Source organism: Drosophila mojavensis, unplaced genomic scaffold (assembly GCF_018153725.1).
Source record: "Drosophila mojavensis isolate 15081-1352.22 unplaced genomic scaffold, ASM1815372v1 contig_231, whole genome shotgun sequence".
Classification (NCBI taxonomy): domain Eukaryota; kingdom Metazoa; phylum Arthropoda; class Insecta; order Diptera; family Drosophilidae; genus Drosophila; species Drosophila mojavensis.
In genome coordinates this window covers 2322927-2340705 of record NW_025318772.1, presented here as the reverse complement: position 1 = coordinate 2340705, position 17779 = coordinate 2322927, and the positions used below count along the sequence as shown (strand labels likewise).

Sequence of the window (17779 nt, the reverse complement as noted above, 5' to 3'; positions counted from 1 at the left end):
ACCCCGAACAGCACAGCACCTAAGGCCCCAGGGCTGGGGCGACTTAGCAGCCCCAAAGATGTTGGCTGTTGTTGATGATTGTTGTTGTTGTTGTTGTTGTTGTTCGTGTGTAGTGGCAGCAATAATGCTGCCAGCATTATATGTGTGTATGTGTGTGTGTGTGATGTGACCGGTGGTTGTTGAGGCGTCAACTGCTGCTCCTGGGCGCTGCTACTTGTTCTATGAGCCATCAGCTGTTGTTGTTGTTGTTGTTGTTGCTGCTGTTGATGATGATGGTGAAGAATGCGCATGTGTTGCTAACGGCCCGATTATTTTTATTGTTTATTTGCTTTGATTTTGCCCTGCTGTTGTATATGTATGTGTGTGCTGTGTTCCCTTTCATGTTTTCATTTTCTTCAGTTTGCCAATTGCCTAGGCAATGTCTAGGTGTCTGTGTGCGTGTGTGTGCGTGTTTGTGTTTTGTTTTGCGCATTTAACCGTAACGAATAAATTTAGCAAAATAAATAATCCTTTGAATGCATTGCAATTGAGCTTTTCACAGCCCTTGCCGCCCCTTAGCTATGTTTAGGTTTCAGCTTGTGGATTCACTCCCACACACACACACACACACACACACGTGCCACATTTTATTGAGCATTGTGCGCCCAGTTAGCTGAGCCGGACTCTCCTGCTAGGATTGGCTTGTCTAGTGGCCCTCGTCCAACTAATGCCTTTCTATTTTGCTTGATTTGCATTTCAATTCGAAATCAAATTTTTCAATTGCCAGCTGGACACACATTACCCTTGAGCACACACACACACATAGTCACACAGAGATATATATAAATGTTTGAGTGTGTGCACGCTTGCTAAGCAGCGTTTGCTTACACACACACCCACGCACCCACACCCACACACACACACACACACACTTGTTCGCTTGTTCGCTCACTCATGACCGACACACATAATTGAATTTAAGCGCACAAAAATTCATAGCATACTTTTTGGGGCAAAGCCCCGCCGGGCTGCTTCAGATCCATGTAAATGACAAAAGCTGCGCGCCAAACTGTTGAAATTTGAAATCAATTTATTTATATTGAGTTAGCATCAGAAAGCATTAACCTCCAGCTGACAGCGGCCACAAACACATATATACATATATGCACGTACTTTCTACGTCCGTCCCTACGTCCCCCTCCGTGCCTCTCCGTGGGATTGCAGAGTCAGCGCTAAAGCAATGCCCATTCGGGTCAATTCTTTGACTTTTCACTGGCCAATTGTCTGTCGGTCTATCCGACTGTCTGTCTGTTTTGTTGGATTGGCTCGCTCTTATTTGTTAAATTAAAAGCTTGCTGTTGTTGTTGTCGTTGTTGTAGCTGCTGTCCGTTGTTATTGGCATTATTATTGGCCCCACAGCGCACAAGACTTTCAATTAGTTTTATTAGGGTGTACCAAACATTCCATTGACTTGCACCCGCTGCTTGCTTCATAAGCTGCTTATTGCTCGCATTGTTGTTGTTGTTGTTGTTGTTGTGGCTCACTGCTCATCGAAATTGGCCTTTTGACTTTTATGCTCAATTTTTGTATTGTGGTTGCTGTGGCGCGTACTGTGGTGCGCTTTTCATACGATTGTTTTTGAGTTTTATGAGCGGTTCAGCCTCTGTCTTACTGCTGGCTCTTGTTGTGGTTGCCACATGATTACGCAATATACACGCACACACACACACATTCAAAACACGTATTGTGTAATCCATTATGATGCGCACATAATACTTGAACAGCACTTTTTTTTTTTACTCAACCTTTTTTCCTTTTGTATATAAAAAGAAACACAAAGCAAGGGAAGATAACGTTATCAGACGCAATCGACTGTAAATAAATATATATAATAGAACTTTTTTTCTTAATTATTAAGACATGTTTTATCTATGGCACCTCTCATTAGCTTAAAGAGTTTTTATGAATGCGGAAAATAATGAAATAAAAGTAAAATAAAATAAAATAAATTTCCATTGATGCAGCATTGGCTTTGTTTTCTTTTCTTTTTTGTTCATGAGCATTTAAAAAAAAGAATAAAAATAAAAAAAAAATTAAAAAATTAAATAAAAAATATATATTCAACAAGATTTTTTGCTTTTTGGTCTACATTAAACATTAGCCCATCTCTGTAGAAAACTCAGAAACTCAGGAAACAGTCTTTCACACCATCACTCAGATGCTTGAATAAATGATTCATTCTTGAAAACTTAGTTAGCAAATTCAAGTTAGGCTGCTCTTAAATTTCCCAACATGACAATAATTCTGTTTTATGGTTTTTATATTGTCCGCCGTCTGCCGTCTGCCGTCTGCCGTCTCCCGTTTGTTGTCTGCTGTCTGTTTGCTGGGAGTACAAGTGACGTTCCGCTGAAAAGCGTCTCAGGCAAACCCAGTCCGCCGTAGACTTTGTACAGTGGTAGGCTACAAATGTTTTTGACACGCCAACTCTGTAGGTCAAATACTTTTAGTGCCCCCACATCCTCTTCGCCCCTTCGCCCTCTTTCGCCCACTCAATGTTGTGGGTACTTTTTGTATTTGTTGTTTTTTTTCAGTTACTGTGCAAAAGTTTGAGAACAAGTTGAGCTGGCTCAAGTTGCTCGCCGCTAAACACGGCTGGCTGAACTTAAAACGAAGTTAACGCCAGGACGCGTCACAGCTAGGATGTCGTCCTGGCGACGCTGCCTGCTTGATTATTGAAAATGTGTCGACTGGGTCCAGTTGCCATAATTCAAGCATGGCCAATGCGGCAAACGCCTGCGCCGATTTGCTAGTAACTTTTTTGTAAACTTTTTCCGCCCCGCATTTTTCACTGACAAATTTTCTTTTTTATTTTCTCTCTTATATATTTTTTTTTTTGCCATCTTTCCCACTATTTTCTGACTTTTTCACTTTGCTCTCCAGTTTGTTGCAGTGCCAAGAGCTGAAGAACTAAATAAGTTGCAATGTGAAGAGCACTCGTGGGACAAGTGAAAACTGCGCGGTAGCCCAAGGAGAAGTAAAAAACGTGAAGAGCACAAACTCGCTGAGCGCTGTCAGAAAAGTTGCCAAGGAGCCGAGCCAGTAGCTAGCAGGAGTAGCAGCTGCTGTGACGATTGACAACACAAAAACAAAAGCAGCCACGGCGAGAGTTTGACAAGTGGCACAAGTGGCAGCAGCGCCCAAAAGTACGCAGCGACTTTTTGTTTTGTTTTGCAGCTTACGACATTTTATTTTCTCGTCCTGTTGTTGTTGCCCCAAAAGCCAAGAAAGCAGAAGGCGTACAGAGACCACCCACGCAGCCACACAGTCGATGGCCGCGTAGCTTTTGTATGCGGCTCGCATGCCGTGGCAACAACAGCGTCAATACCAACAACAACAGCAGCAGCAACAACAACAACAACAGTCGGGGCATTACAGGCACTATGTGCTGCCCAAATAGCGCAACGGAATAGAGCATCGGCAAGGACATAGCCAAACACTCGACAGCAGAAAAGAAAGGAGCAGCTGGCATAGTGCAGCACATGTGTTTTTGTGATGCGACAAGGACACTTCAAGTGCCGCCAACACACTTAAGCACAGTCCAACCAGCAGCAGCAGCAGCAGCAGCAGCAACAACAACATCTACAGTCAGCAGCAGCAACTTCTCTGGCATTAGCTTAAAACAGACAACAGACAGTCTTCAATCGCAGCATGCGCAAACATAAAGCGCCGCCCGGCGGCCACCCAATCAGTTCTAATTCCAATTCCAGTGCCAGTTCCGTGACAAGGACAATGCCAACAGTGCACAACGACACCAACGCAGCAGGCACGACAGCAACAGCAACAGCAACAGCAGCAGCAGCAACAGCAACAACAGCCACATCAACAACAGCAGCAGCAGCACTCGATATGGAGCAGCAGCGGATGTTGCTCGGCCATGCAGCTGTTGACAGCGCTACGCCAGCAGCAGCAGCAACAGCTGCTGCTACAAGCACAACTAGTCGCCTTGCAACACCAGCGGCCACCTGTCAGCAGCGATCTGCAACAGTTCGGGCAGCCAACGGCAAGGAACGGCCGCGATATACAGTCCAGCTCATGTCCTTGCTGCACATCGCCAGCTATGTGCTGTGTCTGTGTGCGTTCAGCTTTGCGCTCTATGCGAATGTGCGACAGACGCGTGTCGAGCAGCGAGTGCAGCGCCTGCAGGAGCTGGACGCACGCATCGTCGAGCTGGAGCTGCGCCTGGAGCAGCAACAATTGCTGCACTGGCCCGCAGACCAGCCCCAATTCATTTCCAGCGCCCTCAGTAGCAGCAACAGCGACAGCAACAGCAACAGCGATAATGGCACATCTTCGCACCTGGTGTTACATGTGCGCCGCGAGCTACATCGTCTGCGTCGCGACGTCTCCCACCTGCAGCTAACGCGACGTCAGCAGCGCCGGCAGGCGGCCGAAGCGGCTGCAGCAGCAGCAGCAGCGAACCTCGGAGGCAGCTCCGCGGCCAATGGCGAGTGTCAGTGCCAACCAGGTGAGTTCAACCGTTCTAATTGTATTGCCAGGGCTGCACTCAATTGCGAGGGCAGCCCAAAAGAGTACTGTCAAATACAGTGGAATATTAGGAGAAAAAAAAGCAGTGTGATATTATTTAGAGAATATCTGATTCTTAGAAATATTGTTAAATACTTAACATATTTTGTATATGTATTTTAAATATTATTATTTTATTTTGTATAAAATTAAAAAAAAAGGTATTTACTTCGACTCTTTGACAGCTTTATGATATTTTGATGAAAATTTCTAAATTTAACAAAATTTGCTTTTTATATGTTAATATGTTGTCTTTTTTTTATGATTCAAATTTAATACAAATGCCTTAGTGAATCAATAGCCGATTTTTAGTAAATATTTTTTATATATTTAAATATATTTCATATAAATATTTTTGGAAAATAATATGCATAATAAAATTATTATATGAAATATATTTACATAAATAATAAATATTTTTTGATGTATACTTTTTTTTTTATAAATATAATGAATATGTAAAGAGAAACATTAGACCACTCGAAACATTTCTTTCGCCTCCTCAACTCTCGCAACTCCCTGAGCAACTCTCGCTCTCTGAACACTTGTCGATTTGATGGCTCAAGCGTTGGCCGGCAGACGCTTTTATTTGTGGCCTGTGGCCTGGGCATGGTTAATGCACAATTGATTCGACATGTCACTCACCCACACACACTCACACACACACACGCAAGTCAACAAGTCTTGTGTGTGTGTGTGCGTGCAGCAGGCGTGATAGCCAACACAATTTAATTATTTGCGTCTGGGTAAATTTATGGCAGTTTAGAGATTTCATTAATTGGAAAAGTGTTTTCTTTTTGCATTCGTTCCCATCAGAGGGCATAGACTGATGCCCCATTCCCAGCTCCACTCAGCACACACACACACACACACACACATATGTTGTCTGTCTCTCTATGTGTATCTGTGTGTGTGTGTGTATGTTGTGTCTATGTGCAATTTGTCTGAGCTGTTGGGCTAGCGCCTTTTGTTCGTATATTTGGCTTTCAGCTTGCAGCTGGCTTCGCTGCTCGTTTCGCTTGGCATTGCCAAACTTTGATTACTCGGGGATTAGCCATGTCCTTTGAGTGCCTGCCTGCCTGCCTGGCTGCCTGCGTGGCTCTTTTTGGCTGCCAGCTTGCTTTGTGGTTTGCATAAATTTTGCTTGAAATACTTTTTAAAAACTTTAGCGACACTCGCACACATTGCCATTGCCGGCGCAATCAGTCCCCACCCACCGCCCTCCGCCCCAGCTGTGACCTTTGCTTATGGGATTTAGCCAGGACATGAACAACTTTGTGCTTTTTGCGTCCTTTTGTTCACTGTCGTCGCTGTCGCCGACGCTGTCGACGTCCTTTGTGCGCTTGGCGCATTAACGCAATTTGTCTCGACATTCGCACAATTAACTCATCCACTCGAGTGCCGCTAAGCTGTTGGCAAAGTTTGCGGCTAATCCGGGCCACGTATGGACCGCAGCGACCTTCTGGCTGCAATTTCCTTCTTTCTACTAGCATATGACGCATACGCAGCTTGTGCCGTCTCTCTCTCTCTCTGTTTCTCCCTTTGGTAACTAAATGCTCAGCGCAATTATTTAACAACTTGGCCAATTCGGGCCCAGGACCCCGACATACACTCCACTTCATTTTTTGGAGACAAGATACGACAGAAAGTTTTCTAATCGATGCGCACGCAGGTCGAAAGTTTCTGCCAGCCAGCGCAACGGTCGAAGTTTCTTTTCAAAGTCACTGCAAATAAATAAATTTTCGACGCTCTCCCGGCACTCCCGACGGCTTTGATAAGCGCGTGCCAGGCGAACGGTGCCTTGCCAGCAGCACGGCACAGCCTTTTCACAGCTCCGAGAGAGCCCAGCAGAACAATAAATCAAAGCCAAGCGGCAGGCGCTTCGGTTATGGAGGCTCCCCTTGCTTATCTCTGCAAGTGACTGCGGCAAAGGTCTTCATACTCGCCGCTTGAGCTGTCTGTATATGCAGCACAGTTGTCCTGAAGTTCCTTCGTGTCAAGGATATTGCAGTGGCGTACATTGAAATATGCTCGAGTTAATTCGATTACTTAGAACTTGTCGTTCGTTATCTGGATGAAGTTGATGAAATTACAGATTGAGCAATGTAAAGGCGAGAACCTACAGTGTTTACTGGCTAAATGCCACAGCTGTAAGCAGTAATAGATTTCTGTGATTTACTTTTAACCAGGCGATTGATCAAATAGATATGTGAATGAGCTGTGATATTGAATTGAAATATTTCTAATATTTCTAATAAATATTTATTATACATTTATAATTCAAGCTAATTTGCTTCGTTATGTGCACAGTGTATTGGCTCGTTATTCATAGTTATCAATATTTTTGAAAAGTCAAGTGCAATTCTATTCCAACTGTGAATGACATTTGACCACTTCTCATTCAATACTAAGCTGCTCTCAAATCCGTCGTGAGCTGCAGCAGCAGCACACACACACAGCCATCTGCTGCAGCTCTTCGCTGGTTTTGGAAGCTAGATGAGTGCTTCATACGGCTGTTTGGTTCCCAACATACTCTAATGCTGACCATACGCTTCTGCTGGTGATGTTGGTGATGATGCTGCTCCTGCTCCCGCTCCTGCTGCCCTCAACTGTCCCTCAATTTATCATAGCCAAACGCAAAATCCACTTTAGCAGCAACAACAACGGCAATCACCAGACAGCGCTTGATGCTCAACGGACATCGTTGGCTGCGTGTGACACTTTGCAAAGCCAAAATATGTAGAACATGCCACAGAGAGCAGCAGCCACTCACACGCAGGCACAACGAAGCACACTGAGACAGACAGATTGGCAGACAGACAGACAGTCAGTCAGAGAGAGACTGTTAGAGTATATAGTATATGAACTATGGAAATTTCCAATTAGGTTTTAATGCGTACAAGTGCTTTTTATTCAGTGCAATTTCTCACTGAACTCACACAACAGCCAGAGATGTTCTCCTTTTGGTCACATTCAGCTCACGTGCTGTTTGGCTCCCTCCCTGCGCTCACAGAGAGTGCGAGAGAGAGAGAGAGAGAGAGAGAGTCATCTCTCTGTCTGTTTTTTTCTTTTCTTTCATATTTCACAGCTGCTGTTGCTGTTGCTGTTGCTCTGCGTATATTTTTGCCAGTCATAAATTTCAATCACGTTGTCAGGATAACACCAAGTGGATATACTCATATGTCTCACGGCTGCTACAGTGCGTCTCTCTGCATATGTTGCCGCAGCCCGCTTGGGGGAGGCAGAAGGCAGGAGGCGGAAGGCCAATGGACCAGCAGCCACCCTTCCAGCTTATGCTCCTCGTTGCTGTGCGGTTTCTGGGCGTGCCAAAGCAGAACGACAAACTCTCACCTACCACAATGTACCCCCCTCTCCCCTCCCACCAGCCCACACCCTAAGCCAACCACCCACCCACACAGCGTACCCATGGCCGTGTTTGAGGCCACAGACGGTTCTGTTTTTCGGCCATTGGCACACACAGACGGCGCTGGGCAACCGAGCAATGGCAATACCAATTCGAATGCTAACGGGCCATGCCATGCCGCAGCTGAGCAGAGCAGACCACACCTCGGCATATCGATTGTCGCTACATATCAATTGATTTCCTCTTCGTTTTCAATTTGGCCAGAGCCAGCCATACTTCTGTTGCTGTTGCTGCTCCTCCTGCTGCTGCTGCTCCTGCTGCTGCTGCTGTTGCTGTTGCCTGTTTTCAGCTACATGCTGAGCATTTTGTTTATGTGACTTGGCCAGTTGTTCGCTTCGCTCGGTTGGTTTGAATTGGGCTTTGTGCCTTTTGTTGTTTGGACTTTCATTTGTGACTTTGCGTGACTTCGAGCTTACCTGGACAACAACAGAACACGCCTTGATTACCATTTAAATGCCGAACTAATAGGACAATAAACCAATCCCATTCACAGCAGACAGCAGACAGCAGCCATAACAGCAACAACAATAACAAGAACAACAATAACTGAAATTATAACAGCAGCAAATTATTAATTAGTGAAACGAAATTAATGCGCAACTGTCGTCATTATTTGTGTCGTCGTCCCATCCACGCGAGTTTCGGGCTCACCCACACACGACGCGACACTGGATGCCGCATTTGTTGACAAATTTATTTATTCGCCTTGCTGCCAGACAACCCTCACCTCTGCCCCCGCCGTCCCCTCCACTCCATAGTTGGTGCCGTCTCCTCCCCCCGGCCAGCCCGTGGCGCTGTGTTTTGTTTTACGCATTTGCGGCTTCAGCTTCTCATCGGAATGCTGCGCCGTGATGAGGAAAAAAAAAAAGAAATAAAGAAATGCTATTAAAAATAACACAGTCGACGAGGCAGCCAGATTGCCGAACAGGCCGCTGGAAAATGCAGCCAAATGAGAAAATGGAATTAATTTATTGACAGCAATAAACTAAACGAATTACCACCGAAAAATTGCATGAATTTTATTTAAATCTTCTGTCGCATGTGCCGCATATTTGCTGTCCAATTGACGATTGGCGTTTTTTAATTTTATTTTTTTTTGGTTCCAAGGTTCAATTTTTGATGAGCCACTGCGTCAGTCAGGTGCGAACTCAATTAAAATTTCAATAACGTGCAACAAGCAAAGGGACGCACGTTGCACCTGGCCAACACACCAATAATTTATAGATGGGAGTTGCTCTACTCGCAGATGTTCTCTAATTGGATTTGATGTAAATCATGTTTTGATGCGGTTTCGATTTTCATTGCAAATTTCGTATCAGAAATTATTAAAGCCAACATTTGGACAATTATGTGAATTCAAAGAAAACTAAATTTATATTAGATTTGTTATTTAATACAATCAGGTAACTAACTACAGCCTTGTTTGCTATGTAGATTAATCATATTTGCAATTGAAAGTCAATTGAATTGCAATTGGAATAGAATTTATTATAATTGCTCATATATAATCTTAAGAAGTTTGCTTGCGGATTATAACTGAATTGTGGACTCAAGTTGATGCGAGCCTGTCTGGGGCACTTTTGATCTACAGGGCATGCAAATTAGACTATTGAGCAGCTTTAATTGCCTCACTTGTCTCGCTGCAGCATTGTGAATTCATCCCAATTGAACGTGGCAATCAGCTCAATTCTCTCTCTGTCCGTCCATCAGTCAAGTGCGAGAGTCCCTCTGCTTAGTGTTTAGATATGTATGCATATATATCTTGCGGTTGTGCATGTATCTATGTCTGCGTGTGTGTGTGTGTGTGTGTGTGCAGCTGTGACCGGATCTACAACTGTCTGGGATGTTTGGTTAGTTTATTAGCCACATATGCGCGGATTTCTTTTATGGTTTTTGGTTTCCAGTTCGCACATGAGGTTCGGCCTGGCCTGGGTTTGGCTTTGGCTTTGGATTTAGCCGTTTCTTTTTTTTTTTCTTTAACATTCTGCTTCTTTTTCTCTTCGGTTTTTGCTTGTGGTTTCGTCTCATTGCCTGTTCCTGGAAATTGAACGCGTTGGCTGCTGCGTAAATATTTCAGCGCCAAGCAGAAATTTATTCGAGTCGGCGGCTCGTTTTGGGCGGCCACTGCGGCATTTGACAAGCGTCAGCGTCAGCATCAGCGATACAGTTCCAATTGCTTGAATGCTGAAAAACAGAAACTGAAACACAAACTGAAACAGAAAGAGAAACAGGAATAGGGGCGTGGCCAGGCGTGGCGCGGTACGAATGTGAGCATTGGGCGTGCATTGCCTGTAAACAGATTTCATTTTTATACTTTTACGTGATTTTCAGCGACAATTCAGCGAGTACAGCGACATTGGCGTTCAAACGACGCACATGCTCCAATTTCATGCCATGCTCACGTACGCAGCGTCCAATGCCTGCTCCAGCTATAGCTCTGCCGACAGCAGCAGCAATGCCAGCAGCGGCAGCAGCAGCGGCGGCTGCTTTATGATTTATTGCCTTGACACTGCGTGCTCTGTGCACAACCCCTGCCCGCTGGTAGAGGCAGAGGCTGAGGCACAGCCACAGCCACAGCTACAGACAGCCGCAGTTGCCACCCCTCCCCCTCCCCCCTGGCTGGGCCAACGTTTATTTTTGCCTTCGCATTGTTTGTTTGACTGACACACACAAAACTAGTCGTCGTCTGCCAGGATTTGTCGTCATTCTGTTGTTGCCGTTGCTGCTCATGGGATTTGCGAGCGTTAGTGCAACGCGTGGCAGCCAGCAGCCAGCAGCCAGCAGCTAGCAGCCAACGGGCCATGCCGCCTCCTGCTCCCCGCTCTTGCGCCCACATTTAGCGATAAATACAAGTTTTATGATGGATAATAAATGGCTTCATTCGCGTTGACAAATAGTCTGGTTTTGTTTTCATTTGCTCGGCTCGGCCAAAATCCCCTGCCCCTGCCACTGCCCCTGCACCCGCTCCAGTCACTGCCTGTGCATCCCGTCAGTTTCCGCTTAGAGGCGCATGGCATTGTCTGTTGGGCGGCTCCCAGGTCGAGCAGATAAAGATGATGTATTGCTGGCGCGTCAGTTCGCGCGTTGCCAAGTGGGTGGATTATGCTTTCAGGTAGGATTAGCAATTACGATTTAAATAGAAATTCTTGCAATTTATCATCTGGTTTTTCGTGTTGGCTTCGGTTCGGCCAATCTGTGCATTTAATCGCCAGAAAATCAGCTGAAAAAGAATAACGGTTTAAAACGTTAAGCGCCATTTCATCGGCGGTTCGAGGGGAAACGCCGTGACTAACGTGAATTTTATTGCATCATTTGAATTTGGAATATGGCAGGCAAAATATAATAATAATAATAATAATAATAATGCACAACGCTTTTGCGGCCACTCCCCGTTTGGGGCTGTTGCTTTTATGGCCGAATAATGTTTTTAGCCTTTTATGCTGCATAATTTTTCGAGCGACGGCCTCAGCGATTCGTTTTCAATTTTTGACTATTTATGCAAATTGACTGAAAATATGCATAAAAGTTGAAAATGTCATCAATTTTATGTGCACAATCCATAAAAGCGCAAAAATATTACTCATACGCCCCGCTGCGAGCGCCCCAGCACGGCTCATTAGGCCACAGTCAAAGACAACAGAAACACGAACAATAACAACAAAATATCGAAGATTTCTACTGGCCAGACAGTCAACGCTGTCTGTCTATTTGTCTGTTCCACTGTCTATCTATCTGTCTGGCTTGAGTTTTTTTTTTTTTTTTTTTTTTTTTTTTTTTTTATGTTTCAATCAATGAAAAATGAAAATGAAAATCAAAACCCCCGTCAATGTCACACAGTCTGGAGATTGGCTCTCGCCCAGTCAGTTTTACAATCTGGTAACACAATCTGCCTCTATTTACGAGCCTAACTGGAGAACTCTCTGTCTATTGCCTCTGCCAGCCGCCTCTGCCAAAGCACAGAGGGAAAGCTAATATCAATATCAGAATCAATATCAAAATCAAAATCAATCATTAACTTTGTCCATATCAGTTTCATGTGTTTCGTGCAATTCATTCTGGAGCCCGTTCCCAGGTCCACAGATTATTCGAAGTTCATTCGTACAAATCACAATCGATCATTGTCGAATCACAAACACTTAATACACGGAACGATAAAAACAAAAAACGAAAAAAAAAAAAAAAACATTTTGGGGAACATGTTAACGCTTGGTCATAATTGAATTACGGTTTTTACATCTTTTTCCCAGAAAATTCAATAATAAAATGAAAAGAAATGATTTGAGAGCGTATCGAGCCGCAATGCGGGGCAGTTAGCGCGCGTTTCCCATTTCAGTTGCCACTGTGCGCGCTTCAGTGGTTGAGTGGTTGTGCGGTTGCATGCGTGCACTGCACCAATATAATTGAGGCTGTTAACGAGCCACGGATTGAAGATGAATTCAAAAGAAGAAGAAGAAGCAGCAGCAGCAGCCAAAGGGCAGGGTGACAGTTGGGCCGAACTGGTTTTTTGCTTTAATGCTGATAAATTATGCCCGATGTGTAATACGAGAGGCGTACGTCAGAGAATTTACAATTATGTATAGATTTATATGCACATATATTATTTCCATTGTCCCTTTTTTCCATTTTTTTTTTCTCCATTTTTGTCTCTTTTTAAATGTTCGACTTCCACAAATTTGTATAAGCTATAAGATTACAATCGGCCGGCTGAGCATTTCACGGTTAGTTGGCTTAATAAGCTAACCAAAATTTAAGCTGCGATGAACTAGTTATGATTGCTTATCGCCGCAGACTGGCCTAGTGTCAATAAACACCCAACTGACAGCTCAAAGTGCGGCTATAAATTGCCAAAAAAAAAAAAAAAAAAATGGAAAAATTCGTGTGACAGTTGGGGCGAGGCGTCGCACGCATGTGCTGGCCACATCAAATGGAGTTCTGCTCAGGTGGAAAGCTTTTATGGCATGTTGGGCACTGGTAAATAAATACAACAGAAAAAAAGGAGGAGAGGAAAACTGTGGGGCTGGTGTCTGGAAATTACCTGCCTTTGTTGCGGCCGTCTGATTCATCAGTTCGAGTATCCATGTAGTTCCAGCCAGGCTGGGCTATCCTTCTGCGTGCCAAAACTCAATCAAAATTGTCGCCCGTTTGTCAATGGGCGGCTCCACTCATTCGCATGTGCCTAAGACTCCTGAGAGGGAGTGAGAGAGTGCCCTGTCTATGTCACACCCCGGAGCGTGCAATTAAGTTGCGCTTTGCTTTGTGGGTTTTTCCATTTAGTGGGCGCGCCCTGGCAGCCCATTTCATTTGCATTCGCATTCGCCGCAACGCATTGTCAGACATGCGACGTCGTTAGACAACATCGATGACGGCGATGGCGGCGACGACCGCGACTTGACGCAGTGGCGGCCACCGTTAACACTTTGCCCATGCTCGTCCACGTTACTGAGTTGCTACGTCTCCTCGGCCACCCTTTCACCCGTCCATCCCAGCCATCGCTGTCTGCGGCCTCTGCACACAATTGGAGCGCCAAAGCGTTGCTTAAATCTAATCAAAATGCGAATGTGTCGCCGTTGATGTCGCGCTAGCTGTTCAACTTGTTGTAGTAGTCGTAGTTGTCGTTGTTGTCGTAGTTGTAGTTGTTGTCGTAGTTGTAGTTGTCGTTGGTGCTGTAGTTGTCGCCTCTGCAGCAGTCGCTCTTGCTGCCAGTGAGCCAGTATGGCCTGCCGCCTTTCTTTCGCACTCGCTCCATGCAACGTGTGCAGCAGCTTCAGCTCAGTCGATGCGTTCACACACCGTTGGACGTTCGCCATTCAAATTACCAACAACAACAGCTACAACAACAGCAACAACAACATGTGACAAGTATTTCAAGTGCGGAGCATGCAACACCTTTTGACATGCTCGTTGCCTCCGTTGGCTGGTTTGGTTGGTCTTTCGCTCAAAGGCATCATTGATTTCTAAGTGCAGTTGAAAGTTGTCTAAATATGTCTTCTTCTTGTAGCAATTCAGAGCCCAAATTGATGGAAACTGAAATCGCGTTACAGTATGAAATATATTTAATAGGAATATAAACCTTAACATTTCTCTCTAAATATCGATGGGTATAGATGACATATAGCTAGTATTTGCTACAGAGAATTTGATATTTATATCTGATTTATACAGTAAAGCGACTGAGGTGTAAATGTGTAGAAGTCAATGAGAACTCAATGTCGACATCTATTTTAAAAACATTATACGGTAGAATCCAGTTATAAAGACTTATTGCGATGAAAATTGTAGTCCCCAGACAAACTTATATGAGCAAACTTATATGGTTATAGCGTGTTCCGGATATTACGACGGTGCCTTGAGCGTTGTTATAATCCGATATTCTGATCATCGCATAATCAGATAGATGTATAATAATCTTAATATTCGTTTCAAATATTATATTTATTATTATGTTTCTTTGTGTTCAATATTATAATAGTACTACTAATATTACTATTTTTCTCATCACTGGTATGAATATATAATTTATATGATTTTATATTATATGATATATATAAACATACGGATAACATATAAAAGCTATTATAAAATAGATCTATATTGCATTTATGGATGTAGTCTATATTGAAGAAATATTTTGAATTGTAATCAACATATGCTCGAGTCTATCATTTATTCAAATTGTACAAATTCCAAGTTCTTGCCCATGGGAAGAGCACTTAGTGGTCGACCTATAGAGCATTGGGTTTTTGGTTTCTCATTTCATGGGCTCATCGCTCATCGCTCGTAGCTGCGTCTAAATTGCCGACTGAGTCTAGCGCTCGGAGTCGTCTCTGGACTCGACTCGATTAGGTCTGTGTTGTGGCTCGACGAGTTGTTCACGCCAGACTGGGGCTTGTTCTGTGGCTTTTGTCACACTCATCTTCGTCGTGGTTGTCACGTCAATTTCATTGGAATTGCATTTTGGGCCGGCAGCAGCAGCGTTTGGTGTCACTGCTCCTACTCCTCCTGCTGCTGCTCCTGTTGCGCCCGGACTCGCACCTCGGGCAGCGTCCCTTTTTAGGCCGACGACGCGTTGTGCGCTGACCAGTTTGTCAACTTACAAATTTAATCAGCTTAAAGCGACAGCGCTGCCTGCCTGCCTGCCTGACACTGCTTCTTCTTCTTCTTCTTCTCATCGCGCTCATCTCTTGCCTTTTCTATGCTCCACTTGCTGCATACATTGTCGTATGTTGTATCGCGTACCCTTCAACCCCTCATCACCTCCTCCAGCCCACCATTCCGCTCATTCATAAGTATGCAGCGCTTTTGATTCCAGTTAGTTTACATTTCGTATGCAAGCTATCGCTGCATTCTGGAGCAGCTGCACACTGACGCGAGCCCAGTTGAAAATTGTATTATGCAAAGAGCTGTGTGCTGGAAATTAAACATTTGCATTCGCTTTGCTCGCTTGCTCGCGCCCTGTTCTCTCACTTAACACCTCTTGGAGGCACTCATGTGTGGCGCTTATGTGATGCTATTGGTATTGTTGTTGCTGTTGTTGCTGTTGTAGTTGCTCTTCATATTTATTTATATTTTGGCCTTTTTGGGTGTAAAACGTTTTAGCATCTCTCAAGTGTCTGAGTTACGCCCCCACTCAGATCGCGTAAACACGACCGGCTGCATTTACATAGTTAAACATATTAAGCATCACAAATGCATTTTGTGTGCGCACTTAAACGCAAGTGAAATGCTTAAATAAACATTTTAAAACAACAATAAACAGCACGTAAGTAAACAGGCAGCCAGCACTAGAATCAACATCAACATCAACTCTGGCCCACTGTGCACGGGTCTGAGTTTATAAGCTCGAGTGGCAATGCTTGGACCAATGCCAAACAGTTGTCAATTAAAGTCAACACTAAAGCAACAACAGCAGCAGCAACAACAACAACAAAAACAACAACAACAATAGCTGCTATATTAACAACAATAACAATAATGAATATAACTCTATGGCAGGGTCGCCGTCTTATCAAGAAGCAGAACAACCCGCATGAACCTTAAAGAATATATATAAATAATAAAAAAAAAAAAATAAAAAATTAAACCGACTGCTGAGAATTCACATTTATTATGTTTAACAAACCCAAATGGCGTCAACTTTCTGACACCTTCAACTCGCAGCACATATGTATGTATGTATGTATATGTATGTATGTATATGCCGGGTTCAAGATACAGAGTTTAGCTATAGAGAGATACAAATACATATATCTTATGTATAAGTATGTGAAGTGCTGTTTTTTTATGGCGCTCTGGCTGCAGCTTATAGTTGTCACTACAAATTGGTTATGCTAGGAGTCGGAGTAGGAACAGCAGTGGGAGCAGGGAATCGGTATAGGTTTTGGGTTCGCTGCTTGATTAAGCGCCATAAATCTTGAGGGTCGCAGCCAAAGCTTGAGATACATATGTAACTAGACTAGAAAAGGGTCGCACCAGCTGCTCAGAACAAACGAAATCTTTTTCCACACAACGTTAACATTTTGTTAGACAAAATGCGTACGGAGCTACAGTTCTTTACAAGTTCTCAAATCTAGCAACGGCTCTTTTGTTACAGTATCTCAGCAGAGAGAGAGAGAGAGAGAGAGAGAGAGAGAGAGAGAGAGAGAGAGAGAGAGAGAGAGAAGCAGAGAGACAGACACATTTAACACTTTATATAATTTATTGTAATTTTGTTGGTGCTATTCACGCGTTGGGTATTCTTTATTTTTTTCTTTTTTGTGGCAGGCAGCTGTTAACAAAACGGTTTCCACATAAAACTCACACCTTTCGGTTTTGGATGAGCTGCTTAGCAGCATTGGGCTGCAGCAGCATTAATACAGCTGCATCTGCATCTGCATTTGTATCTGCATCTGCATCTGCATCTGCTCTAACTGCGGCTTGAAGTCGTCAAACCCACTCAAAATGCAGATAATTTGTGTCTGCCCAGTGTGGCCTGCGGCAACAAGTTGCATGGGCTGAGCTAATGCAGCCCAGGTTTGATTTACCGTTTACCGACTGCGTGGGCTGTTGGTGATTAGCAGCCGAACGAGAGAGCAGAGAGGCACGACAAATAAACTGACTATGTAAGACGCTCTGTAGTGAGAGGAACCGAATATAGTTATACGACTCTATTAAATACATCACAATAAACGAGACTCGTTGTAAATATTTATAATATTATTATTGAAAGTAATAATAATAATAATACAAAGTAATTTTTCTCTCTTCATTTCTCTCTTTCTCTCTTAATTTTCCTATTTTATTTTATTATTTCACTCTGCCTCTCTCTCTTTCTTAATCTCCATATTTCATAATTTTTATTGCACTCTGCCTCTCTCTCCCTCCCACTTTATCATCCTCTCTCTTAATCTCTGTCTTTCATTATTTTCATTCCAGTCTCCCTCTCTTTTTCCCGATTTCCGTCTTTCATTATTTTCATTTCAGTCTCCTTCCCTCTTTCTCTCTCTCTCTCTCTCTCTCTTTTCTCACCCACATCTCCAGGCCAGTCTCGTATTTACACACCTTCAACCTTTTCCCATCTGTTGCTCTCGCTCTTCCTCACTCTCTAGCAGTTCTGACATATTTCCCTTGGCCCATCTTTCACTCGCCCCTTAATATATATAAAATATTTCAAATGGAAATCAAATTTACCTTCTGCCAACGAAACAACAATTATATAATTCTCAATGCTTCCATTTGACGTCTAGCCTAAGTACATACTTACCTCCATTAACAAATATTCGGCAAAGGCGTTCGCAGGAAAATATTTAATTTGTA

General features: G+C 43.7%; 1 protein-coding gene across 18 annotated transcripts in view; it reads left to right on the top strand.

Annotated features, from left to right (window-relative positions):
- LOC6574703 (collagen alpha chain CG42342) overlaps window positions 1-17779 on the top strand; it is a 77921-nt gene that overhangs the window by 8861 nt on the left and 51281 nt on the right. For 17 of the 18 annotated variants that reach the window (XM_032729779.2, XM_032729776.2, XM_015167611.3 and 14 more), the window contains exon 2: window positions 2920-4504. In XM_032729779.2, coding sequence (XP_032585670.1) covers window positions 3688-4504 — 817 coding nt within the window. In that variant the 5' untranslated portion in view covers window positions 2920-3687. The remainder of the gene's footprint in view (window positions 1-2919; window positions 4505-17779) is intronic. The other variant, XM_032729759.2, reaches the window with a different exon arrangement.